General features: G+C 41.3%; 1 protein-coding gene across 1 annotated transcript in view; it reads right to left on the bottom strand.

Annotated features, from left to right (window-relative positions):
• Positions 1-6,644: 6,644 nt before the first annotated feature.
• ERCC4 (ERCC excision repair 4, endonuclease catalytic subunit) overlaps positions 6,645-22,235 on the bottom strand; it is a 33,391-nt gene continuing 17,800 nt past the window's right edge. Inside the window, exons 8-11 of the mRNA XM_003802727.3 lie at positions 20,214-20,811; positions 18,348-18,440; positions 11,470-11,582; positions 6,645-8,190 (exon numbers count right to left, since the gene is read on the bottom strand). Coding sequence (XP_003802775.1) covers positions 7,457-8,190; positions 11,470-11,582; positions 18,348-18,440; positions 20,214-20,811 — 1,538 coding nt within the window. The 3' untranslated portion in view covers positions 6,645-7,456. The remainder of the gene's footprint in view (positions 8,191-11,469; positions 11,583-18,347; positions 18,441-20,213; positions 20,812-22,235) is intronic.

The raw sequence follows: 22,235 nt of genomic DNA, 5'->3' as shown, positions 1-22,235 counted from the left end.
GAGCACTGCCCTGCGTCTGCCTTTCAAAATCCTCGCTGTTCTTCAAGACTCTTCTCTAATCCTGCCTCCTTCCTCTGACCTCAGAGCACTCAACACCTCCCCGTGGCACGTTTATTATTCTACTTGCTCCTCTTCTGCCTTTACTTCTCTTAACGGAGAGACTGAATGTCCTTTGAAGGCGTGGATTGTCCCAGCGCTGGATCCAGACAGACCCTCTGCCTTATGCAGTAAATGCCCGATGTCGATCACAAACCTGCCCAGCCCGCTTCCCTTAGTCCACTGAACTGCCTTCTCTCCTAAGCTGTTGTTGGGCATCACACTACCCTGAAATCAAGTTTCACAAAGAGGCAAATTATCTTACCCAGTGAAGAGTACTGGCTAATTGATGCCGAATTCTGTAGCTCATAATTGTAGGAAGGGCTCCCTAAATGTTACCATCTCAAATATGTCATGCCGCCATTATATTAGATCCCATTTATTTACCATTTTCATGAATTCCAGAAACCCCTTTATTTGAAATTATTGGTTGATCTTGTTTACCTTCAGGCTTCAGGGAGCTGTGTTCTGTCTGCTGCTTTTTAAATATCTTAGTCATGGAAATAGATCCCTGGGGAATACCTAAAGTCCCTCCCTCCCTTCCTTTATTCCTTCCTTCCTTTCTCTTGATTTCAGGTTAATAATGTGAGAGTACAAAGAACTAGGTCATAATGTTTGAACGTCAGGTGGAGTCCCTCGTGTACTGGTATCCCACACCCAAAAGGCATGGTTGAGAAACTAATCAAAGACACAATTCCCTTCACAGTAGCCTCAAAGAAAATGAAATACCTAGGACCATGCCTAACAAAAGAGGTGAAGGACCTCTACAAAGATAATTATGAAACTCTAAGAAAAGGAATAGCACAAGATATTAAAACAAATGGAAGAACATACCATGCTCATGGCTGGGAAGAATCAACATGTTAAAATGTCTATACTTCCCAAAGCAATCTATGGATTCAATGTAATGCCCATTAAAATACCAACACCATACTTTAAAGAACTGGAGAAAGTTCTTTGTTTTGTATGGAACCAGAAAAAAATCCCGTATAGCCAAGGCAATTTTTAGTGATAAAAACAAAGCTGGAAGCATCACCCTACCAGGCCTTAGGCTGTACTACAAGTCCACAGTGGTCAAAACAGCATGGTATTGGCACAAAAATAAAGACACAGACATTTGGAACCTCTTCTTTCTTATTCATGAATCACTTTCTTTAATACTGATAGTCAATGGCTATTCAGAAACGGAACACAGATTAAACATTCAGTTAAGCTTTTTTTGTTTGTTTTTGAGATAGAGTCTCACTTTGTCACTCTCAAACTCTTGGGCTCAAGTGATCCTTTTGCCTCAGCCTCCTGAGTAGCTAGGATTACATGTCCCCACCACAATGCCCAGCTATTTTTAGAGATGGGATCTTGCTCTGACTCAGGCTGGTCTCAAACTCAAGTGATCCACTAGCCTCAGCCACTCAAGAGTGCTAGGATTACAGGTGAGAGGCACTGTGTCCCCCCTCCCCATCCCCAGTTAAGCTTTTGTGAACAAAACGAGGACTAGAGGCCACTGAGCAAATGACAGCATCTTCAATTTGTCTGTATTTCTTAAAATTAACATCTTACCAATGTGTAGTTTTCAGTATAGCAACATAATAGTCCCAAGTTATACTTCTTATATTCTTAATAAATATATGTCTATATGGATGTACATCATCCTTTTCTATTTTATTTTTCTTTGTTTTTGAGACAGAGTCTTACTTTGTCACCCTTGGTAGAGTGCCATGGTATCACAGCTCACAGCAACCTCAAACTCTTGGGTTTAAGTGATTCTGTTGCCTCAACCTGCCAAGTAGCTGTGACTACAGGTGCTTACCACAATACCTGGCTATTTTTAGAGATGAGGTCTTGCTCTGGCTCAGGCTGGTCTCGAACCTGTGAGCTCAAGCAATCCACCCACCTCGGCCTCCCAAGTACTGGGATTACAGGTGTGAGCCACTGCGCCCGGCCTCCTCTTCTATTTTATAAAGTTTAATTTTAGGATGTTTGGGCTGGAAATAGGGTTTTATCATTATATGGGAGCTCTGGGAGCTCACGCTAGGGATATCATTGCAAAGTGTAATTTTCAAAAAGCTGAAACCATGATTCTTATACAAAAAAACCCCAAAGTCCAAGATTTTGTTTGACTCAACTAATGAGGAAATCAGAAAGATGTTAAGACTGGTTTAGAAGAAATCAAGGACCTGGAGATTCATAGTGGGTCAGTCAAAGGAATACAAAAATAAATTTGCCAAAAAATACAAAACTGGCTTATGTTGCACTGGGCACTCACTACTGCTGGATACGAGTCACACACATCACCATCAGCTCTCTGCAGATTCACCGCCATTTTTATAAGTGGCAAAGTAGCTTCAGCAAGAGGTCCAGCGCCCAGGAGTCAGCGGCAGTGCAGGCTGCTGGCGGCACCAGGTCTGCACCAAAAGGGGACTCATGTGTTTTTACTTTTGCTGAGCTGCATACCTGCTCTGGACATTCGTGTCTAAGAGAGGCACGAAAACAATTTGCTTTCTCTACGACATGATTGTAATTATGTCAAATTACATAATTTTAAATAAAATACATAAAAGTGAACATGAACCAGATTCTCACCATTCTCCCACCCCCAATGCCCAGCGTTTCATTATGGGCCTGGAATCAAGACTGCTTGGGTTTCAAATCCTGGTTCTACCATTTACTACCGGGTAACCTTGGGTAAATTACTTCACCACTCTGTGCCTCAGTTTCAATATGGTTAAAATAGGATTAAATAATGGTCCCTTTATAGCAGCAGCCCCCAACCTTTTTGGCACCAGGGGGTGGTTTCATGTAAGACAATTTTTCCATGGAAGGCAGAAAAATGGGAAAGGATGCAGAGTGGCTCAGGCAGTGATGCGTGCGGCCCGGCTCCTTTAGGCCACAGACTGGTACCAATCCTTGTCTCAGGGTTTGGGGCCACAGCATCATTGCTTTGTTAAGAGGGTTAAATTAAGTAATGCCTAAGTGCTCAAAAAATGTGAGTTATGTAACGGCTACCAAGAAAGGGTTTGTTGGTCTGCCAGGTCTTTAATCAGACATTAAAACATTGTGAGAAATAATCTATTTTAACACTTCATTAAAAAGGGATGTGAATCAACATTTTAAAGCAGAAACAGAAATAATTAAATCATGGAAATGAGCCAATCAGTAAACTAATAATTAAACTTGTTTAAGAGGTTATACTAAATTCCAACTATGTTAGAAAGATAATTCATTCTTCCAACTTTGACGTCAAAACCAAAAATGTATGAACGGGAGTGACAAGAAATTAACCTTTGTTGAGTTAAGATGTCCCAGGATTGAGTTACCACACATACATTACACACCAACAAATGAGTATTTTCAAGAGAATAGTTTTTTTTTCTTTCTGAAGAAAATATACTGCAGAATGAAGGGCAGGAAGGAAAAACAGCCAAAACATTTTTTTTGAAGCCTTAGAAAGTGGATTATCAAGCCAGTCAAATAGCAAAAGCAGTGATTCAAAGAGCTTTCGACTTTATTTATTCTGCACACCAAATAAGAAAAAATTAAATATTCTCTGAGTTTTAAATTGTATTTACCAACACATTGCTAGTAATGTGTGCCTTTACTATGATTGTTATTTTTACTCTGCCCACAAAGTGCCGAGGAAGGCACTGAACATACATTTCATTAATAAACACACACAGAGCTCTGTTACAGATTGCTATAAATCACTATGGCTCATTCCCATCTATGTTTCGGTTTACACATTTTTAAATTAAAAAACACCTGCATCATCTTCAAAGGCCACCAAAAACCTGGTTGATAAAGGTGGTTAACTAAGTGCTGAAGTTCACGTTGGAATAGGAAATAGCTATAAACCAAATCAGAAAGCAAAATGATAAAGAAAAAAGATAATTCATGTCAAAACTTAGTTACATTTTAATATACTCAATGATGAGAAAAGAATTTCCCTAAAATGGTTTTTAAGAGGACATTTTTAGGTTAAACTGAACACAAAAGAGAAGAAAATCTCCCCAAAGAAGTCTTTTGAGCTGAAGCAAAATCAAATCATGCTTGAAAAAACAAAAGCAAAGACCAATAGTGCCTGTCTCCTTCCCCTACTTCCTCGGAGTTGCATCAGTGTAGGTTTTCCACTTGGAGGCAGTTAATCCTATATGCGTTTAGGCGTGTCCCGTCATGCGCTCCTGGGTTGACGTTCAGTCCCCCACGAGCTGGGACGCTGCATTCTGATGCACTCAAACCTGGGCAGACGTACAATCTACTAAGCTCCAATTGAAGACACAGTAACTTACCACCAAAAGGATATTTATGACCACTACTGAAAATGATTTCTTCTTGTATAGTTTTAATGAAATATCAGGAAAGTCACTACGATTTAAACAAGACTGAAAATGATTCCTCCTAAGATTTTGTATGTTTCAGTTTTTATGCAAAAAACTTGTAAAACAATGCTAATCTAGCTTTTAAGAAAGGTGTTAAAAAAGCTAAGCACAAGTCCAGAAGTATACTGGATATTTATTATTTTCAGAGAAAAAGGTAAAGTTAACAAAATGACGCTAGAAAAGTAAGCAATGTGTTAATTTTGCAACTGCATGACCCCTAGTTCTTCACCAAAGATTCTTAGATTATAAAAATTTATAAAAAATTCACAGAGGGTAAAAACTTGACAGATGTGTTGAAAACTTCCCATAAACTGGAAATACATTAAAATATAGTTACTAAGTTGGAGGAAGAAATGGCCTTTCCCCTATAATAGCCATTTTAGAATTCATTAGAAACTACTGCTCATGATGCAAGTACACAGCAGACAATGTACCCGTCTTCCGGGAGCTACGAAAGCAAGTAACAGAGTCTGAGAGCCCTGGGACACTGGGACTAAACACACGTAGACTGTTATCTACACTATACTAGATAACAAGGACTGTTTAAAATGGAAGCTCTGAGAAGAGTTTATTTTTGAAAACTTAACTTGGAAAGAAACTCCTACCATAGAATGTGCTATGTTGAGATTTTCCTTTTACATAATGAAACAACAATAAAAGGCAAGTGGAATTAGATAAGAAGAAAAAAACAGAAATTACATAGTGCAAGCAGAAGTGCTAGAATGAGGTAAAGAAACATAATAACCATTACCACTTGAAGTGGCATGTCTATTTTAATGTACTCTGAACTATAACTGAATTTTTCACTAAACTGATAGTGAATGTAATCATTCTACATTTTTATTTGCTATTCTAGGGGCTGTATTTTAAACCTGGGACAAAATTAGTAGCCCAAATCTTTATTCTGCCTCAAACTAATTTTCATTTCTAGTCTTCTTCCCTACTTTCCACATCACCTCACAGAGTTTGATAACGCCAATCTGGTTCTTGAAAACCCTCAATTCATTCTTGCAGGTCACTTATATAGAGTTAAAATTCCTTATACCAACAAATCAAGATATCAATATGAGAGGCTCAGTCTGGCAAGGGCAGTTTAAAGTGCTTTTGTTAAAGTTGAAGAGAAGTTTGTGCTCCCTGGTCCGCTGTGTATTAGTTCAGAGAGTGCAGACAACAGTAAGGAAGCTGGCGCTGACCATCCCTGGACTGTGGGCGGCTAGCACGACTGACGGCCAGATTAGCTTTTGAAGTAGAAATTTACTACTCATTACTAAATATGTTGATAATAGCTAATAATGTTTCAATATAAAGTCTAAGAACTGAAGGTTAAAAGTTGCAAACTGATGCTATGAATATCCTGTCTGCATGTACTTTCAGTAAAGAACCTACCTAAGTAAATCAGAAGGAGGTTTAGAGTGAAAATGTTTTCTTCATGGATTTTCAAATATATATATTTCTTTTGAATTTTTATATATTTTATGCATTGACCTTCCATTTACCTATAATACTTCTTGTCTCAAAGAAGAAAAACCAAATCTTAAAAGCTTTGTGGGGCTGGGTGCCATGCCTATAATCCTAGCCGTTCTGGAAGGCTGAGGTGGGGGGGATTGCTTGAGGCCAGGAGGTCAAGACCAGCCTGAGCAAGAGTGAGACCTCATCTCTACTAAAAATAGAAAAAAAAAATTAGCCCGGCATTGTGGCAGCCACCTATAGTCCCAGCTACTAGGGAGCTGAGGCAATGGGATGGCTTGAGCTCAGGAGTTGGGGGCTGCAGGTAGCTGTGACCATGACACTGACTTCAGTCTGGACAATGGAGCAAGACTCTTGTTTCAAAGTAAAAAGCAAAAGACTTTGTACACCATTCATTTGCTGCTTGTACTTTTTTTTTTTTTTGAGAGAGAGTCTCACTCTGTCACCTGGACTAGAGTGGCATCATCACAGTTCATCATCTCAAACTCTGGGGTTCAAGTGATCCTCTTGCCTCAGCTTCCCCAGTAGCTGGGAGTACAGGTGCGGTGCCACCATGCCTGGCTAATTTTTCCATTTTTTGTAGAGAAAGAGTCTCACTGTTGCTCAGGCTGGTCTTGAACTCCTGAACTCAAGCAATTCTCCCACCTCAGCCTCCAAAAGTGCTGGGATCATAGGCATGAGCCACTGTGCCCAGCTCCATTTGCTTGTATGTAAATCTTCATATAGAGAAAGAAAGAGGTTCCCTAGCATAGGAACATGGGAAATGCAGAATCAAAGAGAGGCTAAGGATGTTTTATGTTGAATTTCTAGAGCTGGAAAAAGAGGAAGTTTAAAAAGACTAGCCATCTGGCCTTAGAGACCTCTGATTTTAAGAGGGTGAATATGTGCAAAAGCAGAATCATTCTTCACCAACACCACTAAATTTTCCAAGTAATAATTCGTCCTTAAAAATACTTGTTTTGAACAGTCAAGTTATAGTACACACTACATATATTCAGGTGATTACAAGACTAGTCAGCCAGTTTTAGAGGTGGCTGTTTTAAAGCAGTAGTAGGAAGGCCCATGAATTTTCCTTTGAGGCAGACAGGTGGGAGAAGTACAGAGTTGAAGAAAATGTGGTGGAGAGCACTGGTCAGGAACGGCACAGACGTGGTCTTTCTCAGCACCCCAAAGAGCCCCATGTGCACAGAAAGTAGGAACATGGTCATGTGTTTTCTCAGTCTCGGGAGAAAACGCAAATCCCCGCTTGTCTTGAAAATAGCCTCAGTAAACACTGCAGAACTTCATCTGATCCTGACACCTTAGGACTGCCACAGACAGCACAGGCAGGAAAGTTCAATGATGCCTCAATACTAAGTTCAGAAAGCAATCCTGGCTTGGTCCCCTGACCTTGGATCAGTACGCAATCATTAAAGCATTGGGAGAGAATGAAATACTGAGCTAAGAATTAATGATAACCTATCATGGCTGGCAAAAGGCAGCTGAAAAGCAGTCACAGCTAAGCAGACAGCTGCTGTTGTTCACTTTCTCATTTTTCCTTTAGAGACAATGTCTGCATAAGGGGTGTGGATGAAGTCATAGAGCTGCTTAGCATTTGCTGCGTTCCCCAGAACACTCGAGAGCTTGTCTTGTGACAGGGTTGCTAATTCTGCTATGTTCTTAACATGGTTCATCAAGGAGCGACAGTTTTTGGCATTTACCCCTGGCATTTTTAACAAGAAGTCTTGGGGACCAGGATTATACTTGTCTGACTCGGGGAGGGTTTCAGAGTCTGCTGTAATGGCCAGTGCTGTGGCTGCATCAGGCTGTGGTTTGTTTTGTTTCAGCTCCTCAAACAACTCTGCAGTTGCATGTGGGGAAGGGCACCAGAGAATCCGGAGTTTGGGGAAGTGAAGTGTAAGAAGAGTGAGTTTGGAACTAATATCACTGCTGGAGATCTCCTGGTATAAGGCACCTCGGGAAGTGAGGGAGAAAGGCTTACTAGGGTCAAACTCAATCAAAAGCACAGGCCGCTTGTAATAGCGAGACATGGAGATGCACTGGTTGTAGAGACGGCCGTTATTTAAAGAGCCGATCAAATCACTGATACTCTTGCGTTCCACACACATTTCTGGAGTCAGGATGTAATCTCCAACCTCTAAAGTCACTGGTTCAATGTCAATGCCCCGGCGATGGATCAGAGATGGGAGTTCACTTCGAAATTCACGCATATCCACGACTATGCTTTGCTGTGTACCATTCTGTTCCTGGCCACCTATTAAAAAAAGGTAGCATTTTAAATAATGAGAAGAACTCTCACAGAGGGAATATAACAATTAAAATTTAAAATCTACATTTCTGTTGTTAACTCTGATGATGGTTACATAATACTATTAATACATGGTATTATTTCACATTTTTCTATACTTTCAAAACAATTTATTTATAGAAAAAATAGAGGCAATTCCCCTTAAACTAAATGAAGTCAATAGGAACGTTAAAGTTGACTGACAGTTCCTTCCATAAACACAAACACATCTGCTCTGGTCCCCCCTCTGTGGCTCAGTATAGAGTCCCTTACTGTTGCACTGACCACATTTCCCTGGTCACTGTATTCCCATATCCTAGGACAGAGCCCAATAGTAGACAGTTAAAATAGCAGACACAGTAAATATTTAAAAGTGCTGGCTGAGTAGACTGCCTTGGGAGGCTGTATCTACCAGACTCGCGCTGGGAACAGGGAAGGGACTGGGAGAAACGGGAACGCCTCAGAGCACAGCTTCTCACTCTCAGTGCACACCAGTCACCTGGGATTGTGTTAAAAAGCAGCTTCTGTATCCAGGAGGCCGGGGTCTAAGGGATCTAAAACTCCACATCTAATGCTGCTGGTTTAAGGACCATACTTTTAAGTATCTGGGGCTATGTAGGCAGAATAATGCCACCTGTGACCCCAATATTTCCACGTCCTAATCCCTACAGCCTGTCAATATAGTCATGTGCTGTATAATGCCGATTTGATCAATGCTGAACATATATGACAGCAGTCCCATAAAATTATACTACTATGCTTTCACTATAGCATGTCTATGTTTAGATATGGTCAGATAAACAAACACTTACTGTTGTGTTATAAGTGCTCACAGCAGTGATTTCCAGCTGGTGTGCTGTGACACACTGATGTGCTGTGAGAGGATCTTAGGTGTGCCACAAATACTTTTAAAGATCATTAATTATTTTCGAAAAGAGTTCAAAGCACCATAAGTATATTCTTTTTTTTAACTCTTTTTTTTTTTTTGATCAACATAATTTAAGTGTGTCACAGAAGTTTAACTGTAAGGTTCAAGCGTGCTATGAGATAAAAAAGGTTGAAAACACTGGTCTACCGTATTCAGTACATGAGGAGCCAGAGGCTACACCAGACAGACTAGGTGTGAAGTAGGCATATGACCCAGCTCCATGGATGGTTGTGTGCCCACACTCTGTGATGTTACTATGACTATGAAATCATTTTTCAGAACATATCTCTGTTGGGCATCTTGAGATTGGGAGATTATCCTGATTACCTAGGTAGGGCCAAAGATTGTTAGAAGTGAAAGAGGGAAGAAGGCTGATGAGAGAGGAGAGCAGCTGCTATGCTACTGGCTTTCCCATGGAGGGAGGGCCGTGAGCTAAGGAGTGCAGATGGCCCCTAGAGACTGGAAAAAGTGGGGACAGAGATTCTTCCCTAGAGCTTCCCAGGGCAATGCAGACCTGATGCCACCTTGAGTTTAGCCCAGTGAAACCCATCTGGACTCTGGGCATGCAGAACTGAAGATAATGAACCTGTGTTATTTCAAGTCATTAAATCTGTGGCAACAGGAAACTAATACAAAGTCCTAGAGCAGTGCTTCTCAACCTTCCTAATGCCACGATGTAGTTTTTCATTGTTACAAAGGGGTCACGACCCACAGGTTGAGAACCGTTGGCCTAGAGGTCTGAACTCAAGACAGACATCTGTGTAGCTTTCTGTATGCCCCCACACGAGGTCTGACAATTCAGTTCTTCAACGCATCCTAGAGAGTGCTACACACCTCACTGCCGAACATTACCAGTCACCCAGGGGTGCTCCCCCGGGGAGCCGGCCACCAACACTGGTGCTTACTCTACCCTTCAAAGAACTCTTTTTCTGGAATAACTATCAGAGCTGTTGTCATATGAGGCCTGACAATTAAGTCTGCAAATCTGCCACTGTGTACTTAAGCTGGCAGCACTGTACCAATAACTTGGTAAGGCTTCGTAACCTTGGTATAATAGTGTCTCACAGGTGTGTTCATGTCAAAGTGTGACAGTGTCTTGCTGAGTGACATTATTATTGTTGTATGTTTTTATGTGCTGTGTGATGACAACTCTGATGGTCATTCCAGAAAGAGTTTCAAAATTACTTTGAAGGGTGAACTAGGCACCGGCATCGGTGCATGGCTTTCCAAGGGGAGTACATTGGAGGTGACCACAGTGATATTCAGCAATGAAAATGTAACACTTTTTCTAGGATGAGTTCATGAACTTAACTGTCAGAATTCATATTCAAATCTATCTTCCTTCATACTGCCTTACATTCTGTAATTCTTCATGAAATGTCACCAACCTAGCTGCATTAATAAGAATCTTCTTTGAAAAAGACACAGATGCTTTGAGGCAGCGTCTCTCAGAGCATGGTCCACAGACCACCTTCCATCAGAGGCTCCTGAGATGATGACCCTACTTCACATCAACTGAGCCAAAATTTCCATGGACTGAAGTCCGTGAGTCTACAGTTTGAACAAGCATTCGAGCTTATTCTTCAGTCTACTAAATTCTAAGACCCACTGCTCTAAGTATACTTGACCAGACCAAAGGTCCAATCAACTCAACCATAACATTTTTCTCATGCCACTTGGATGAAATCAGGGCTGCCATGGGAAATGGGAATCTGGGCAGTGGGAAATGGTTACTTCTGGATCACAGTGCACTAGGAATTCGGCAAGTCTTGGTGGCAGGCCAGTTTGGACACAGAGCCCAGCAATGAGAGTACCAGATGCCTGGGATCTGGAGAGGCTCTAAGAAGTAGCAAACGAATATGGAGAGACAGCGGGAATGTATGCACCTCAAACAACTCCTACCTAGGTACATGCCTAAGGAGAGAGGCAGAAGGAAGGAAGGGAGGAGAAACTTCCTTTAGCTCCTCCATGAGTTAAACTGGCTTTTTTGGATAAGAACCTAATCACCATTTACTGAAGTTTCTTTGCAAAAGTATATTTGGAATCTCAACCAACCAAATTTAAAAGCAACAATGAGACCCCTTCTAAGCTGGGGTGCTCAGCATTGAACCCCACATATTTTGAAGATGGGGGTGCCTCTGGTCTAGGGAGGACATGGGGCCAGTAAGCAGTCTGAGCATGGGGGACACACTCTCTTCTCCAGCCTGACCTCCATTTCTAAGAGTTTGTCAGGAACAACCAAGCCTCTGCAGAGTGACTCTGGAACACCACAGCCTCCTTCACAGGCACAGGGGTGCCTGGCAAAGGGCAGGACTCACCGGCTTTCCGCGTATCCGTGGGAACACTTGTAGATGCTGCACCTCTTACCAGGTCTAGGTTTGTCTCATCTCTGCCTTCTCTTTCTTCAGGGACAACCATGCTGGCCTTTTCCCTGGGGAGAAACATTTTAAACATTTTTTGAACTAATTTCAAAATTCTAGATTTTAATCTTTTGTGAATTATAATATCAAAATACACGACCACAGTGGTAAAAGAGAACACGGGAAATACACCGAAAGTAAATACGCAAAGAAAGTGACGGGCGAAGGAGGTGGAAAGAATTTCTTGTTTGGGTTTAATTTCTTGATCCTCCAGAGTAAAAAAAGCTGTGGTTTATTTTTTTATTCTATATTCAAAAGACTTGAGGCATGAAATAAGCATGTAAAAAAGGCCACAGAGAGATTACTGAGACTATTTGTAAGGCTAAAGTGTCACTGAACCTTAAAAAATAATTTAAGTCATTTATACTCAGGTATTTTCAGGGCAATCATAAATAGGGATGGCTAAAAATCAGTGATTAAGAAAACAAAAACACATATGGTAGAACCTCCATAGCTGACCACCTCCCTACACTGACCGCTTCCTTAAGCTGACCTTATTTTCACAGATTGGACATGCACCACATGTACTACTTATCAGTACAGTAGGCCTAGTTCCTTATGTTGGCCACTTCTGCACATTGACCAGTTTGTCATAGTCACTTGGGTGGTCAACTTACAGAGGTTCTACTGCATATGATAGAAGTTTAATTTCAAAAACTCCAGGTGGGGCTCGGTGCCTATGGGTTCGAGCCCAGCCTGGGCCTGCCAAACAACAATATCAACTACAACAACAACAACAACAAAAATAGCTGGGCCAACGTGGGTGGCTGTAGTCCCAGCTACCTGGGAGGCTGAGGCAGAGAATTGCTTAAGCCCACGAGTTTGAGGTTGCTGTGAGCTGTGACGTCACGGCACTCTGCCGAGGAAGACATAGTGAGACTCTGTCTCAAAAATAAAAAAACAAACTCCAGTTGGGAGGCCTGATTATACATCCTCAATTTTAAAGGAAAAGCGAGGTTGATACAAGATATCAAATTTCCATCAGAGATTAAAACAAAAAATCAGCAGCATGCGCTTTGCTCTAGGAGCAGCATTTATTTAATAACATGGATGGAGTGCTCCTGCATCGTGTTCTGGGCGCTTTGGATGAAACTGTGATCCCCCAATTATTTCTGTCTTTCAGGTAGCTCAAATCTCCCATTTTGTAGAGGTAGAGGACTGTACAGTCATAACTGAGATTGTGCATACCGTAACTCCACAATGTGGAACTACATCGTAAGGAGACCTTCAGTCACCACTGACAGAGTAAGTCGGGTCTGCTATTGTCTTAAGTTCCAAACCAGCAAAGTAAGTCACAATTAATTCCACGAAACTGCAAGGTCTCTGTGTCTCATCCATGCTGGGTAGGACAGAAAAGACGCATAAGCTGGGTTTCTTCCCACCTGGGGCTTACAACCAAGTTGAGAAAACAAAACAACCAGGAAAACACCTGCAGGACTGAGGAAGCGCAGTAAGAGCCTAGGGTGAAGTGAACCAGAAGACGAACTGTAGGTATTAACTAATTTTGACAAGCACAAAAACAACAAAGATTTTCTGATAAATGGAAATAAAATCAGATGGGCCAATTCTGAAACCATTCTGGATAAATGATGTGTCAGAGCAGGATATGCTGAAAGACACCACTGAAGAACTGAAATCATTAAATTCTGCACGATGTGAGACAATCTACAGTTGTCTCAATCCAGTTTGAATGCCAGTGTCAAATGCTACCGGCAGTGGCAGGGACTCTGGCCACCACCCATCACTGTTCCATTTTATATCCACTGCACTCCAGTAAGGACAAAGGGCAAACTATTCAAACAATTTATTGCTCTTCAGCTGAGCATGGTGGTTCATGCCTGTAATCCTAGCATTCTGGGAGGCTGAGGCAGGAGGACTGCTTGAGGTCAAGAGTTTGAGACCAGCCTAAGCATGAGTGAGACTCTGTCTCTATGAAAAGTAGAAAAATTAGCCAGGTGTTATTAGTAGGTGACTGTAGTCCCAGCTACTCAGGAAGCTGAGGTGGGAGGATCATCTGAACCCAGGCGTTTGAGGTTGCTGTGACCGAGGGTGATGCTATAGCACTCTAGCCTGGGCAACTGAGTGAGACTATGTCTCAAAAAAAAAAAAAAATTGTAAAAAAAATTATTGCTCTTAAATTTTTAACATTTGAAATTATTAAGTTTATTGGTGTTCCCCCCTTTATTTTACTACATATAACCACATTTTATAAACTACTATCACACACAGGGAATCCTAGTTTACTCATTACTTTGTAATCTGAGAGCCTATAGGTTAGAGCACAAACCGTGGCTCCCTATTGTGTGATCAGAAACCACTTACTGACAGTGCGACCTTAGGAAAGTCATTTCATGGCTCTGTGCCTCAATTTCTTCACCTATAAAATGGGCATAATAGTAAAACATACCTCAAAAGACTATTATGAGGATAACATAACAGTGCCTGGTACACAACAAGTGTATATAAATATTAGCTGTTAGTATTGTACTTTTCTTAAAATGTGGCATCCTCATCTACATTATAAGAAAAGTACAGGAATAACAGCTACATATGTATACATATAAACCTATTTACAAGTTAAATCTGAGAAAAAATATACATCAGAGATGAAACCTGGACTATGAATAAGTTTTCTTAACCAGCAACTCAAATTAATTTAATACAAATGTGCTTTCAACATTTAGCACAACTATTATGTAACAGATACAAAACAGTAATTACAAATTTAGATTCCTATTCCCACTCAATCTAAAATGTTGGTGGGGCAAGTGCAGCCCACACAGACCTTCTGCCTCCTCCTCCCCTCCAGGAACAGAGACCACAAAGGGCTTAGCTGGCCCTGCCCTAAAATTCACTCCACAAGACACCCGGCGCACCAGAGTCCTCCAGCCAGCCATGGATTTTCCACCCATAAAGCTCCATGATAGAAGTCTCTAGCTGTACGAGGAGCGCCGCCTGTGGCTGTGTGTGGGCAGGTCTCTATCACTTTTCACTAAACCCGGCCTGAAGCTCCCCTACTTTGTGGTCTTGTCTCTAGGTATGTCACTGACCTTTCGTAAAGTACTGAAGTTTCCTATGTTTGCTGTAATATCTTCACTGGTATTTGTACAATGTGATAACGTAGGAAGAGGCACTGAACAAGAAGTCTTTTCCAATGGGCATTTATTCAAGCCCTCACACTAATTCATTTTTAACTATAAAATGTCAAATAATCTTATCCCTTCCTTTGAAAAGGAACAATTCCCCCTAACATTATGTATACTGAGGATGTTACTACTAATTTTTGTATCCAGGGAACATTTTATTACAAATACTTGAAAGCACAATCTTTTTTCTTTGTCATCTGTAATCTTTAATCCAGCTAAACAGTCCTTTTACTGCCAGTTAGGCTGATTCATTCCTTTTTGGTTATTTTAAATAGTAGCGCTGCTCTTACAACATCACCCGTGGAGGTCTTGGCAAAAGCACATTATATTATTCTCACATTAAATTTTTCTCTAAGTGCAGGCATAGTGCAAATGTTCCTTCAACAATGCACCTTAATATATATTTTTGCTTTTCAAAACAAACACCTCCCCAGTTCTTCAAGTTTCCTGGAAAAACAAGTATCTTAAGATTTTAAATGGTATAATCATCTGATTGCTGTATAAAATGGGAAGATCTTATTTATAATAAGTAGACAGTCACCATTAAGAGAGCTTAGAAAAATTTATACCAGATTACAGTTTAAATGACATTAAAACTTGGTGACTTGGTGTGGAAATTATTGTTCTTTATTGAAATGTGGGAGAGTCCATGTTCCAGGCTCTCAGGACGGAGGTTTCCAATCTGTGTAGGGCTTATCCACATCTTGTTATCGAGCTCTTTGACAGTTGAAGCATTTGCATGAATCATGAATGGGAAATTACTTAATGGCTTAATGTCCACTATTCAGGTGAGTCACAGCAAAAGCCCAGACTTTATCACTATGGAATATACTCATGTAACAAAACTGTACCTGTGTCCCTCATGTTCATTAAAAAAAATAAGAATGGCATGAATTTCCTAATTTCTTACTACTATCTACTAAAAGTACCCTTTTCTAGATTAGATTCCCTGAGATACCAGATAAGAGGAAGTGTGTGAAGAAGGTATGAAGCTAAAACCCACCTACACAGGCAGTGCCCTCCTCACAGTCCATCAGCGTCCTTGGCTACAACACTGTACAGGAAAAGGTTAACTCGGCAGGCTGGGGCTGCTCAGACTCTGTGTGTTTCTAAGAAAGATCTCTTTCCTCAAGATGGGCCCTTGACCAGCTCTGAATCCTTAGAATATTCTGCCTGGTCAGAAGGTACCAGTTTGAGCAGACAGTTTATGCTAACAACTTGATTTACAGTGAATGCCTGTTTTTGCTTTGAGGGGCAGAAGTCTGAGCAACTGAAGTCATCCTGTGGGCACTTTGTATCCAGGTGACTGAGCCCTAATGTCTAACTGTTGATAACACTCTGCACAGGAGAATGAAGTTCCTCCATGTGGCTCCTCTAGGAAAGGACATCCGGCTGTTCTTGGACTTTGCCTCACACACCTTTTCCTTTTGCTGGTTTTCATGTGTACCCTTTTGTTGTGTGAGGCTGTACCATGAATGGAACAGTTTTTCTGACTCATAGGAGTCTTTCCAGTGAATCACTGAGCCTGCAGATGGTTTTAGGGACCCCAACATGAACACTAATAAGTTAATTTGAATATATGAGCTCTCTGTGCTCATTTGTAACTTGATGACAATTTTAATCAGAGAAAGCTTAGGCAAAAGTTTTTTGTTTTATAAAGAGTGACAGAGTGATGAGGAGGGGCTGCCCCACATCGGTTATGGTCTGCTACATTGGTTTTTTAAATCTCTCTTAAATCTGCTCTCTGTCCTCCAGTAGCCTAATCTTAGCTTCCCAGCAGGTGCCACACTCCCTCGGTCCTCAGTTTGATGCCAGAGAGGGCCTTTAAAAATATACTTGTCACTTTCCTACTTAGAACACTTCAGTGCTGTATTACTGCCCTTGAAGTCCTAAATCCTTAACAAGCCTCTTGTATCGCTGAGCCTTTATAGCCACCTTTGTTCAACATAACCCCCATTTCCACACAATCCTCCTAGCAACGCCCACAGCCTTTTCATGCATCGGCTTAACTGTCACTTTCTCAGGGAAGCACCTATCACCTTCTGGTTGGGGTTAGGAATTTCTGACACATCTCCTATTAAACGCTTTTACCTTTGTGGCCAGCAGTGCTCTGTACACTTCTACTTATGAGAGACTTATTTAAAGTTTATCTTTTCTGCTAGAGAATAAGCTCCAGAAGGGCAGAGACTTTTTCTGCACCACTGTAACTTCATCTCTCTAATATTCACACAGGGCCCAGCACATACCAGATGCTTAATAAATAGCTTTTTATTGTTTGAGCCCTGGGGAGTAAAGGTCTAGAAGTTAGAAGAGGGGACAGTGCTCAAAGAAGTAGCCTGTATAATACTTGGTCTAACACTATTTCTGAAATATTTTTCAAAGAAAAGTGTACACATATACATGATATAAACAATTCTGTAGAGCACACTGGTAGAGAATGTATTTTCATAGGCTAAAAAGACTGAGCAATAATTGTATGCCTCGTACCTGGAAGAGTCTACATCACAATTCTATAGGATTTGGAAGGAAGGGAATGGGACTGTCCATGTACCATGCTGACCCCACCTCATAGCCTCCATGGCACTGATTCAGTAAGCAGCTGTTTCTAGGAATGCTTGCCTGGGACTATCCAGGCCATGTGTATGTTCCACACATAGATATTGAGATCCCACAGCCAGGACTGTTAGATGGTTGGCCATTTTGAAATTCGGTCTAGGGCCCTGGCAGGCTGATTACCACTAAAAATAAGTTTTGTCCCACACTGCCAATGTCTGAGGCCTGGAGATTGATCTGGCTCAGTCACCCTCTGGGCAGGACATGGTCTCATTCAGTTCAGCTTTTCTCTGGTTTAGCTCAATGATGCCCTGTCCAGCCCCTGTTCTGGCTTCTGAGATCCCTTAGAGATTAGATTATCTGGCCCATCTTCCCACACCCAGTGGCAGTCTCCTTGACAATATCCCAGGCAGTTATCAGATTTCTATAATGCTTCCAGGGGTAAGAGGTACCCATTCAGTTTGTAAATGTCTCATAAACATTTTCCTTATGTTAAATTGAAAAACATTTTCTATTTGGATTTGGAACATGACCAGATACCCACTCTCAAAAACACACACATTTACAGTCAGACAAACAACACACCTTCTAAAAAATATCTTCCCAGAGTGATTGTACTGATGATTATTTTTACTGGCTGGGTTATAAAGCAGTCCCCACTCTCAATGGGAATTTCACAAGGAGAAAAAGAATCATTCAGAGGAGGGGAGACTCTTATGCATAAGGGAAAAAGGAGATTTACAAAAACATGTTTCTTAGAAAAGTAGTGTTTTGACTATATTTCTTTATGAACAGAAAAGCAGCTCTGTTCTCCTTGTCCCCTTTCTAACATTCGATTAAACAAATAACTGAAAAGCAACTGGAGATGGTAGAAGAGGGGGAGAGAAAAAGGAACTATGTGCTGGGGTACACCTGGGGACTGACCAGACAGTGGGTTTATTTTGCTGGGATCCCTAGGATCCCCTCATACACACCTCCCACCCCTCCCCCGCGGCCAGCCTCCATCCAGAGATGCCCCTGTACTCTGAAAGGCTTTCCATGTAAATGCAACTTTCACGCTCATCTTCTGTGTATTACCTTATGAGCTTTTCAAAAGCTTCCTTTTCCTTTCGCAAAGCAGTGAGATAGCGTTGTTCCTCAGTTGAACCTCCATATATAAGAAAGTAGACCCTGCAAGTTAAGACAGAACTCTTAAAGATCACAAAAATGTAATTTTTAATCCCTGAAAGGAACAGTAGAACATCTGAAGTCAGCAACCTAGAGTGCTCAAATAATAAATATTTGACTAAGAATAAAAGGTTGCATTCATCACTTGTTAACTAAAATTAAGCTGCCTAAATCCTACCTGTGAAATGTGGGGTTTTTCATTATCACTATTTTTCCCTTTCACTAAAAGGAGGAACAGAGTTTAGGTAAACATTGAAATACGACGAGAGGGATAGAATTATTCTTTCCTCATAACTATAAACAAATCAAAAAACACAAAATCTTCGCAGCTTCTCTTTTTTCAATTTTTTTCTTTGCACCTCTGCCAAGCAATTATTTAAAAAGTTGGATAGGAGCTATAAAAACCAGCTTATGAAAGTTCATGTTAGTGAAAAACAAACAAATGAAATCTACATGACCTTATCTCCACAAGTAATTTCTCAGTTCTTTTTTATTCATGTCTGAACAGAACAGAGCCGTCACACATTTTATATAAACACATGGGCACAGGCGACATATGGAATATATGAGGCTCCTCAGAGAATAATGTGATACATTTTCCCTTAGAAAAGGTCTGCTTTTCTATCTTGTTTGTTGCTAAGAGAGCTGACTTCAGTACTTCCTTTGTCACTTTTCTTCACTTTCCATCAGAGGTATCTTCCTTTTTGAACTTTGGTTTTTCTTTTGTTCTTTATTTTTCCGGATTATATTTCCTTGAAGTATAGATAGTGAAAAGATCACTGGGTATTGAGTCTGGAGACCTCAGCTCTCCATGGATGTACCATGTGGCTGAGGCCAAGTTATTCCCCATTTCCAGGTCTCAGTTTCCCACAGATAGAGTGAGCATGTTAAACTACCAGGTCCCTTCTGACTCTCACTATTTTGTTTCTAAATATCACACCATTCTGTTCTCAGGCAAGAAAGAAGTTTGGCACACATAGCCATCTACAAAGTTGGTCAACAGCAAAGTATGAGAAGTTACCAGCCTATAATTACATTACCAGCTTTATCTAATCTCTTCATCCTGCATTATTTCTGATCCAGCTCCTCCATTCATCTGTGCTCTGAAAGGCTGTGTTAGTTAAACTGCTAGGAAGGTTTCTTTTGGCTCTGTTTTTGGTTCACACTGAGTTCAGGATATTAATTTTGCTGTTTATTTCCCCTCAGATAATTGGGAGAGCCAGAACACTATCTTTTTTGGGAGGCATCATTTTCTTATCTGATATTTCTGTAGATTTTTCACCGGACATTTCTTGAAACTCAAGAAAATCTGCTACAGTAATTCCCCCACTTTCATTTTATGTAGATGAAATTTAGAGTCACTTAAAATTTATAGGAACGACATTTTAGGAGATTAAAATTATTTAGCCAAGTCATAGTTACACTAACTTTGGAAGAACTTAGGATATTATACATTTTCTAAACGTTTTCAGATATTGCACTCCATACGCTACAAGTCAATGCATAAAGATGATGGCACAGAACGACAGAGTGGCAGGTCATCAGAGACAAGGAGTCCACCAGGTTTGCTGTTCTGTGATTACATTTGCTGTCTTTCCCATGCAACTTCTCAGATTCATCAGAAAGCAAAATAAAGTTTCATAAATGTAACCAGCACTCTAACAACAGAATGTTAAAAATAAGAAAACTAATAGGCAACTGGTAGAGGCCGCACTAGGTCTTAAAGAACCGTGAGACTGCAAGCTGTAAAGAGCAGTTAATAATCTCATAACTCGCCTCAAAGGTTTCCCGGGCCTACTTGCCCTGTAAATTTCAAGCTGCCGCACAAAGGTGAGCTCTGCATCATACAGAACCACGTATCTTGGCTCCACTTCATGGAGTACCCTTGTCAGAGCATAAGGGTCGCTACAACCCAGAAGAGGATGGATGATTGTGAGGGGTTCTTTCAGGATTCCATAGGCAGCATCCGATGACAAATTTAAATCAAAATCTTCATGCTTAACTTCTTCTGAGCGGCCTTCTGGGCTGCTGCTTATTTCCCTGTGATACCCTTCCTCAACGTCTCCATCCTCTTCCAGTTCTTCAGATTTTTCTATCATCTGAGTTAAAGTTAATCTTCGTTTTTTTTTTTTGAGAGTCCTTCCTTTGGTAGAAGACCGTTCTTTGTTTTGGGGGTTTTTGGGTCTTTTCTTAGATTTCATAATTTCTCTTGAACTGTCCTCCTTCCTAAATTTCATCCACACTTCTTTGGCTTTGCTGTCTTTCTCAAAAGTTTTCCTGTAGAGCCTCAATAAGAAGGCCTCGGTTCCAAGAGTGATATAGTCTCTCAGCTGGGAACATGTTCGGTCATCGCTTGCGCAAATAAGCACTTGACCTAAAATCAGAAAACATTGTTACTGTTACTGCACTGGGCCTCTTATTCCCTGTAAGTCCCATCCTCCTTTCCCTGAAAGGGAAGACATCTTTGGTGTTAAAGACCCGTAATTTGCAAATTGCTTAAAAAGGGTCTTAGGTATTTCTCAAATGCTTTCACCTCTTTGGCAGGATTACTTAAATCTTTTAAGTAAAGTTTAAGGTACACTACCTAGGTTTTGAAAGCACACCTATGGTGTGGGGCTCTGCATGGAAACTCCAGGCTGCCTTGGCACACTGGACACATCACAGCAGAATTCTGCTGGTTTCTAGGGAAGAAGCATCTTAACCAGCCTAGTCAGAGGTAAATGCCCCACCCTGAAGCCCTAGTTCCTGCTAGACCCACTACTGGCAAAAAGGAGCAGCCTGGAGCTTAGACTAAATTCTTAAGGCAGCAGGGCTACAAAGGCTATAGTCCTTGGCCAATTCCTGTGGCTGTGCTGGCTCAGAACTAGTGAACTTGAAGTGCATGTGACCCAGTGAGACACCAGCAGTTGTAGCCAAGCCAGTGCCTATGTCATCCCTCCCTCAACTACAGGCAATGTGGTTCAGGGACAGTCTTTCTTCACTTAGGGAAAGGAAAGGATTCTGTTTTGCAACTTGGGTACCAACCCAGTCACAGTAAAATAAAGTACCAAGCAGATTCCTGAGTCCTCTGAGTAGGGGCTTTTGTTCCTGGACAGCATTTCTGGACCCACCTTGGGGCAAAAGGAAATAGGCTGTCTTGAAGAGAAGGACACAGTCCTGGAAGGATGTGCCACCTGCTGACTAAAGAGCCCTTGGGTCTTGAACACCAGAGGTAGCCAGGCAACAGTCACTACTAGCTGTGGGTTAGACTGGAGTGGCTTCAGGTGTGACCTGGCATTAGAGGTCATAAGGGAATTCCCCTGTCACTCCTCTCCAACTCCAGCAGCCCAGCACAGAGAGTGAGGGAAGAGACTTTATCTGGTAATCTAGGGAATTCTCTCTTACCTTACCCAAGTCCACCAAGGTTGTACCACCAGGGGTCTAAAAGAATCACAGCATTACTGGGCCTGGGGCACCCCTGGTGCTGATCCAGCTGCAATGACCAAAGACTTAGACTACAACAATCAATTCCCTTTGAATATCTGGAAAGCCTTCTCAAGAAGGATGGGTTTAAACTTTAAACCTAGATTGCAAAGATTAAAATAAATACCTAACTCTTCAATACCTAGACATTGATGAACATCCACAAACATCAAGAACATTTAGGATAGGCCGGGTGTGATGGCTCACGCCTGTGATCCTAGCACTCTGAGAGGCTGAGGTGGGTGGATTGCCTGAGCTCACATCGAGACCAGAATGAGCAAGAGTGAGACCCTTTCTCTAAAAAAAAATACCTGGGTGTTGTAGGGGGTGCCTATA

Source organism: Otolemur garnettii, unplaced genomic scaffold, assembly GCF_000181295.1.
Source record: "Otolemur garnettii isolate 467f Iridium unplaced genomic scaffold, OtoGar3 scaffold00257, whole genome shotgun sequence".
Taxonomy (NCBI): Eukaryota; Metazoa; Chordata; class Mammalia; order Primates; family Galagidae; genus Otolemur; species Otolemur garnettii.
This window is presented reverse-complemented; position numbering and strand designations above follow the sequence as displayed.